This window comes from Hevea brasiliensis, chromosome 7, assembly GCF_030052815.1.
Source record: "Hevea brasiliensis isolate MT/VB/25A 57/8 chromosome 7, ASM3005281v1, whole genome shotgun sequence".
NCBI lineage: Eukaryota > Viridiplantae > Streptophyta > Magnoliopsida > Malpighiales > Euphorbiaceae > Hevea > Hevea brasiliensis.
Genome location: NC_079499.1, coordinates 26,505,059 through 26,513,855, shown reverse-complemented (window position 1 = coordinate 26,513,855; position 8,797 = coordinate 26,505,059). Strand labels below are relative to the sequence as shown.

General features: G+C 35.5%; 1 protein-coding gene across 2 annotated transcripts; it reads right to left on the bottom strand.

Annotated features, from left to right (window-relative positions):
* Window positions 1-813: 813 nt before the first annotated feature.
* Window positions 814-8,535, bottom strand: LOC110636303 (cell division control protein 48 homolog C). 2 transcript variants are annotated; one of them, XM_021785957.2, is made up of 10 exons: window positions 7,488-8,535; window positions 6,174-6,790; window positions 4,870-5,022; window positions 4,333-4,449; window positions 4,054-4,158; window positions 2,211-2,276; window positions 2,045-2,109; window positions 1,753-1,954; window positions 1,443-1,574; window positions 814-1,238 (listed from the first exon to the last, which is right to left on the bottom strand). In XM_021785957.2, exons 1-10 carry the CDS (start codon window positions 8,473-8,475, stop codon window positions 1,191-1,193), a joined length of 2,493 nt encoding a protein of 830 aa, XP_021641649.2. In that variant the 5' UTR covers window positions 8,476-8,535; the 3' UTR covers window positions 814-1,190. The 2 variants fall into 2 exon arrangements, 1 of the variants encoding a protein (XP_021641649.2); XR_002491324.2 differs by lacking the exon at window positions 814-1,238 and having other exon boundaries at window positions 1,753-1,842; window positions 1,920-1,954.
* Between the last annotated feature and the right edge of the window lie 262 nt (window positions 8,536-8,797).

Below are 8,797 nucleotides of genomic sequence, written 5' to 3'. Positions count from 1 at the left end.
CAAAATGTCTATAAAATTTCAAAATCTAGACAATTATGCCAATATTTAAATCTTTAGATTAGATTGAAAAACATAAAAGAAATTGACTTATTTGTATAATTGGGTATATTAGATCTTATGTCTATATGGACATAGTGTCGCACTTCATTTTGTGTTGCGAGAACAATAGGATTTAGTATGGGCTTTGATGGGCTACACAAATTTTAGTACTCACGAAGTCGTATCAAGACATTTGGAGGCTTGGATTTAAGTGTTTGCATGCAACATTACATGAATCGATTTGATTCAAATGTTATAATTTTTTTAGGACATTTTCTTGTAATTTTTTATTCTTTCATCTGGGCCTTCTTGCATCTCTTCTCTGGAACTTCAAAAAATTTGAATTGTTAATTCTTGAGCAGTTCTCTAGATTTCCTCTATTTCTTATCTAAGATTAAACGATTAAACCTCTGAATTGTTGAAATCATGAGATTTGAATTTGAATAGTTAAATTTGTATAGATTTAATTATTAAAAATTTTGAATTTATGGAAATTAAATGCAAGCTCAATTGCGCTTTTTAATTAATTCAGTTGTGGAAATTTGAATTGTTAAAAATATTTTTTATTCAAAAAATTGTTAAATTTTAAATGTTCAATTAATTTAGTTGTTGAAATTTGAAATGTTATAATTTTGATATAATCTGAACATTTTAAATCAAACCAACAAAATGCTCAGCCCTAATTCCTCCTGCAACAAGCAACCTCAAAGTCGAAAAAAAACACACTAAAATTCACTTTTAGAAAAAATGTGTTGGCAATCAAGAAGCAAGAAATAAAGAAAAACTCATGCACAGCAAAGTATACATCCTTTTGTTTGACTGAGATGTATCGACTGTAGCAACAGGGTAGACGTAATCATCGGCCTCAACCAATGCGGGAAGCGATAGAGTCGCCAAAAAAAAAAAATAATAATAAAATAAAATAATCTCTACAAAAGGCATATTGCTTTTCCACTGATTTGAAAGCCCGAAAATTCAAAATCCGTAATATAAGACAGCGCAACAAAATTTAATCCTGGTGGGCAACGCAGGTCATTGAAACCAAGCACGAGGATTGGCTCTCAAGTTCCGCAGCCAGCGCCAGGCACATACTATTGAACCATGACTTGTAAATACTGGTATCTATCTCTATCATGCGGTTTCTATCTCTATCATGCGGTTTTGAAGCTCTCTGACCAAACCTTGTAGTACTGTATTTGCTGCTTCCACATGGATACAACGAAAAAGGGGTCAAAGGAAAATCCAACAAGGGTATATGTCACTTTTTTAAGGGTTTGGGTGTGAAACCCATGACTCCTAACCCAACCACGACCACAAAAATTACCCGCAGGCATGTCAACTAAGATAATCCCAGCTGGTTATAGCATCTAGTACAGGACATTAATAAGAAAAGTGGACCATACCTTATGTGACACAGATGGAGATATTTTACTTAATGCTTGCTCAAAATGAGTGACCTTGATTGTGCATGAGCTCTCATATGGGCAGCTCAATCTTTTTGCTTCAACTAATGCAGCCATTGCAGCTTCATCCATCTGTTTCAATTGAAAATATTATCATATTGGAAGTTTTTAAGCTCAGAAACAAGTGGTAAATTTTGTTAAACATAGAAAAGCCAATGAAGCAAAGTCCGCCCAACTAAAATTTATTGGGATTAGTTTAACCCAGCTCCAACATATAAGAAGATGCTGATAAAAACATAGACAAACATACCAGCTTCTTAAGATCAGCGCCACTTAAATTTTCACAAGCATCCATCTGACCAATGGCTCTCAAATCCACACTAGGGTCAATAGGTTTTCCCTTTGCAAGAGCATTTAAGATCAATCCACGGTCATTTGAACTGGGCAGAGGGACATAGAGAAGTTTTCCAAACCTACCAGGCCGTAAGACAGCTGGGTCCATCACCTCAGGTCTGTCACCAGAAAAAGCAGCTTGATTGATTGCGAGAGAGAGAGAGACAGAGAGAGAGAGAGAGACCACAAAAGAAAACAATAAGTTTTACCTGTTAGTTGCACCGATGATGAAAACACCAGGCCGCTGATCTGCACCATCTAACTCTATAAGTAACTGCAATTGCAAACAATTCATTCCATCAATGCTAGAAAATAGTTGCTAATATGAATAAGAATGAAAAACAAGCTTATTGTATGTTACTGCAGGTCACTGACCTGGTTTAACAGCCGCTCAACGACCCAGCCTCCTTCTTTCCCACGCTTTGTTGTCAAAGCATCCACCTATTAAAGATCAGAAATGAATCATATTGCAAACCAAAGTGAATTTTAAGACCCAAGACAACTTCAGGCAGTACATGACCAACGAAAAATCTAAACAGAGGTAAAGCCTAGCATTAATCTACTCGAGATCATTAATTTCCATTGTAATTCTTACCCATAAGATTCATGATGACACAAAAAAATAGAAGATCCCTATAATAGGCAACATCCTTTGAAATTGAATAAAGGGCTTGATAAAAATATCCAGTTTGACTTTGTTGGCTTTATTTCATATTTTTTTTTTCCTCAAAGCATTATAGTTAGTTTGTTGTACAATAAAAAAAAATTGCACAAGTTATCAATTACATATTTTTCTACATGACGAGGTTAAAACAGTAAGCTTGATTTGTCATATAAACGGGCACGCAAATATTAGTGAAGGGGTCAAGTATTATTCATTCTAAAATCTTAACTTCAGCTACAGGTTGAGATACAGCTAATGTTCTGCTCTTTTCTTTTTAGCATAAATTTAATTTGAATGGTTAACTTTTAAAGTAAGTTACAAAAGAAGTATAGGATTACAATTTTCACAAATCTAGGGCAAAAGGGGCAAATGCACTACAAATTAGATAACTGAATTTGGATAGAGTTACACAATACCAACACAACATTTGACTGATTTAGAATCAGCTCACAGTAGTATCTTGTGAAACGATTCAATGTTACAGTAGGTAGAGTTATAGGTAAAAGGAGAATGGAGAAGAAAGATAGAATTCATAGATAAGAGTTGCAATATCTGAGCAACTAAGAGAAGCTCAACATGCAACTAACAGTGTTGTGTATGGAAAATTGTGCTCAGGTTAACAAACTATAAGGCAAAATTCAAAAGAGTCTGACAAGATAAACTAAGCAGTATTCAAGCACCAATGGGACAAAAAAAGAACCTTCAGTTGAAGAAAGCCATGTGAAACTTTTAAAAGATTTATAAACCTAGCAAATTCAACCATTATTCTTAGTTGGGACATTAAATTGAATTTAAGTGTCCAAAATTTTCCTGATTAATTACGAAAATAACAAGAATATCACGCATAGCAGTTTCTAGTAAATGTTACAAATAGTTTGAAACAAACTTGGTCATAGAAAGAATATAAATTGCTGCGTTTACATTAAATAACAACTTTCTTAGCCTAAATAAAAATAATAACAAGTTTCTTAATGAGCTTTTGCAGAAAAGAGACGTTAACAGCAGAAAGGATTCTGGGAAGAGTTAAAAGGAAAAATAAATAAATAAATTTCATTCACACAGCCAGTCCTATGTGCATGGACTTTAAGGCCTTAATTGCCTAAATTATGTCCATATGCAGATTTGCATTTGAAGGTCATGGATATCCCCAAATGCATATACGCATAGGCTAGTAAAACAAAAAATTTAGAGACTACATTATCTGCAGATGTTGTCCAAGTTGTCAAAACAAAAAAAAAAGTCCTTATCAACAAAGCTTCAACAATTCACAAGCATAATTCTCTGTTGGCCTTGCTTAGATGTCATGAGTGTGGGGCACATAGTACATAGCACGTTCAAATATCACCAAACAATAAAAGGCTTCAGTGTTGATAAACAATATATTGTAGAAATACAAACTAAACTAGAAATTCTAACATCCATGAAAAATTCATTAAAGTTCACAAAGCGAAAATACCAAATAATTCAGCCATCTATCTTTCACAGGGTGGTTACATGAAATTCAGAGTGTGTGCGTGTGTGTAGTAAATACCAACACAATGGCAAGCTACACACCTCATCAAAGAAAAGTACACATGGTGAACATGTCCTTGCACGACCGAATAATGTACGAACTGCCAGTTCACTTTCTCCAACATATTTATTCAGAAGTTCAGGACCCTAAGCAGTCACAGAACTCATTAGGACAAGGGTATCAAACTCTCAAATTAAACACAGACATGTTAAAGAACTAATGGAAAGCTAGCAGCAATCAGTACATTGTACTGACTACTGAACAAGAAAAAGAAGAGAACGAAAAATGTTAGAACAAGAGAGAGAAACATAATAACCTACCTTGACATGAATGAAATTAGCGCCTGCCTCACTAGCAACAGCCTTAGCAATCAGTGTTTTACCACAGCCCGGAGGGCCATAAAGTAAAATTCCGGTCTCTAAATTCACTCCAAATTTCTAAAGATAAAAAAAAAAAAATATATATATATATATATATATATATATATATATATATTAAAAATTACAAAATGAATCAAATAACCAGTTATTCATTAATAATGCCTACACCTTCACGTTAAAGTCCTACAAAATTCATATCGAATAAATGCAATTCAATTGGCATATCACCTACAGCAGAAATCCTGTTAAGGATGAAATAAATTGAGGCAAAGGAATATGAAAAATTGTTACTACTGATCCAACAAAAACATAGCAACTAAGTATGTAAACTGTAAAGATGTATGGACACAATAAATTGCGCAATCCATATCGAGTGAAACAGAAGCATATTGAAAGGGTGCGTTCATTCTTGAGAAACTATTTTAGATGTAGAAAACAAAATATACTTTTGGGGGGAAGGGGGAAATTAATAAATACCTGATATTCCTCAGGAAATTTTATGCGCTTAACTATATGAAGATCAAACTCATTCCTTATAGATTCAAGCCCACCAACATCTTCCCACTTTACATTAGGGATGGTGGAGAATCCTTCTCTTCTTGAAGATGGTTGAACCATCTTAGCTGCTTGCTGCATGAATTTAAAATATTTAGAGAAGAAAAAGAGGGTCATTTTCTACCATTATGTCAAGGAAGCCAATCAACAAAGAGACTTGTATTGTACCAACTATTCCTTTATGAACACACACCAAAAAAAAAAAAAAAAAAAGAGAGATTTAATAAATCAGTAACAAATGCATCAAGAAGCACTTATTAAAGTATTAATTAAATTTATTAACTATGTAACTGGATTTGCAGGTTGAAATGTTTTCCTTTTTCACTTTGTTGAAGCATTTGATGTGACATGAGGGTCAAAAGACTCAAGGAACAGCTAAATTATTGCATAGTAACCTGATTGGCATAACGCTGTAAATGCTGTTGCTGCCAAAATTGATAACAGAACTTCATTTCCTAATTGACTGAGACAAATAATAACCTAGGTAATTTGCTTTACATTCCCTATCATAACCAACAAGAGCTCCTTAGATAAGCAGAAATTATCGTCAATACTTGTATTTCCTTCCATGTTTAAACACAAACACTTTTTGTGTATGTCACGTACTCACGTTTTCCATCATACAAATTTTTTTTTTTTTTAATTTCCTGTCAAATTAAAACTTAGTATTTCATTTTCTTCAACAAAAAGAGTACAAACTCACATTTCATTTGATTACATAAAATGAATCCAAATGCAGCTTTTGGGTATAAACTAGAATTGATCACAGGCCTAGGGACACAACAAGCTCAACATGCACCATATACATTTTACTATAGTGGGCTGGGGTTGCTGGGCTTGGTAAAAATATTGTCAAAACCTACAGGTTGGACCATGTTTTGGCCCCAGATATTAAAATTTCAACATGACATGAGCATGGCCCAGTCAATGACCACCTCATTACAAACATAGACATCTAATAGAATGCATAATGCAAATATGAACGGGAAATTAGAGTTCTTATTAAAGATTGCCCAAGTCCCCACCCCAAAAAAAAAAAAGACAGAAATGGATGTAAGCATGCACACACACACACACACACACACACACAAAATTAGAGTTCTTATTAAAGATTGCCCAAGTCCCCACCAAAAAAAAAAAAAAGACAGACAGACAGACACACACACACACACACACACACACACACACACACACACACACATAAACATAATGTTGCTCAACATTACCTCAAAATCAGCCATTGTAATGGCAAGCTTTTCAATCTCCTTGGGCAACCAAGGTATCTTCCACCATTCTTCAGTGCTTTCCTTGTCTGAGTATTCTCTAGTTAGCTCAGACTTTCTCTGAGCAAGTATTCTCCTCATGGCAAGATTACCAGCCTTGTCAACTAAAGCATCCAAGTCAGCTCCAACGAATCCTGGCGTAGACCTTGCTATTTGCAAAAGATCAAGAGAACCCTCAAGAGTACATTTTCTAGTTAGGACCAAAAGAATCTCAACCCTCGCATTCTCATCTGGCACACCTAACCTAATCTCACGATCAAATCTTCCAGGCCTCCTCAGTGCAGGGTCAATAGCATCAGGCCTATTGGTAGCTCCAATTACAAGAACATTGCCAGGTTTTTTATTAGAGCTTTCAGAGTCTGAATTTGCATTAGCTGGTAGGATAAGTCTGTGATATTCATCCATGCAAGTCATTAATTGCGTTACAATCCTTCGCTCCATCTCCCTCTGTAGGTTTTCTCTCTTTGAAGCAATTGCATCAATCTCATCAATGAAAATGATTGATGGTGCAGTCCTGTATGCTTTGGAGAAAAGATCTCGGATGTTTTCTTCCGATGCACCTGAAATTTTCATGCCATTGAGAATGAAATAAAAAATTTAAAAAAATATATATAACCGTTCCACGAAAAGGTTTCCATCATGAAAGAATGCCAAAGATTAAAGCACAAAGAAAGGAAGAAAGAAAAGAAATACTAATTCGGGAGAGCCAAAATAGAAAAGAAATAGTAATTCAGTAGAGCCAAAAATTGGTCAATAATCTGCATATTTTCTGTATCTTTTTTGGCAAGGTAACAACCAACTGTTTGCAAAAAGAAAGATATAGATATCAAAGGACACATACTTGAAACCAAGCTCCGGTAAAATGCAATATTCTTAGAAACATGACAATGATAAACTGAATTTGCAAACTCTTAGGCATTAACTCTCCAAATTCAGACAGTACAAAAAAGTTTAAGCACCTATTGAGCTAAAACTATCAATAGTCCTGGGAAAAGATTATCCAACATGAAGAAAGAAAATTCAGAATTAAGTTTCTCCAAATCATCTATGAGAAATTGCTTGGGCCAAGAATTTTAATCATTGCAATTTGCAGCCATGCCTTGCGAACCATAATTAGCAGAAGACTGTCTTTCCAAAAAGCAGAGTCCCATTGTTCTTGAAATAAAAAGAAAAATGAATACAAGTTATATAGAATAATCACATAAATCCCCAATTCCTCTCCTATCACAGCCTTTTTTCTCCCCTCAAAATACTTACCTGAAACGCCGGAGACGACCTCAGTAGCTGAAATCTTGTAAAAGGGAACTCCAACCTCATTAGCAATTGCATGAGCCAGTTTGGTCTTGCCGCAGCCCGGCGGCCCGTGCAGTAAAATCCCACCTATCGGGTTCACTCCAAGCCGCTGCGGCACATGTGGATGATACAGCGGCAAAAAAACCTCCATCTCCAACTCCTCCAACACTGAACTTATCCCCCCCAAATCCCTAAACCTCGGCCCATCTTTCCTCTTCGCCTCTACGCTTGCAGTATTCGAAACCTCTCCTTTCCCTTTCCATTCCTTTGTCACATTAGCTCCCAATCTCTCTGCGTCTTCTTCACTTTTGCGTGAATTTACAATGTCAATCTTATTAATGGTTTTAGCACTACTCGCAACCTCTACTTCAATATTCTTCTCTTTCCCTTTCGATTCAGCGGCATAGCTCTCCCGCAACATCGATTGCATCAAATCAATCTTCGGCTCCACTTGCTCTCCGTAAATTCCATCCTCCGATGTCGAAACAGCCGAAGAAGAAGGCTGCGACTCTGAGTCCGACTCAGAAGACGAGGCGGACGGTGGATTCCGATCGATTCTTTTCGAATAATCATTCTCTATTTGCAGCAATCTCTCTTCGCTCTCATCAGTTCGCTTCCTTTTTTTACGAAATTGACTGGGATTGTTGAAAATGCTATCTTCATCTTCCCCTTCCTGTAGTCGAGGAGAAGCAGAAGAAGATCTTCCGGATTTGTGGTGTTGGCGAGACGATGATGGTGATGAAGAATTTAGAATTTGGTGAACAAGCCTAGTCAAGGTTCGGAGTTCCATGCGGCGGTAGTCGGAGTGGTGCTGGCGGAGGTGGTGCACTATATCTTCCGCGGTTGAGAATTTCTTCTTGCATGAGTCTACGCGATGTTTAAGTAATCTTTGGTTCCTTCCTCCACCACCTCCTCCGCCCCCACCTCCCAAACTTCTTCTTCCAGCTCCCATCTTTAGACCGCCCTCTGTGCGTCTCCCTTGAGCGGCAGGTTTAAGAGGAGCGCATTAATGCAGGGAAAATTATTATTTAACCTGTATTTTATGAAATTAATTATTTATTTTTTATATTTTTTAAAACATATATCAAATTATTATTTAATTTTTTTATTTTAATATCAAAAATTAATTAATTTAATATTTTAAAAATTATTATTATTTAACCTCTAATTTAATGAATTTAATTAATTTAATCATAAATTTGGAAAAAGTAACTATAGATGAAAATTCTTTTGTATAAAAAATAAATTTGAATTACATTTTATTCTACTCAACT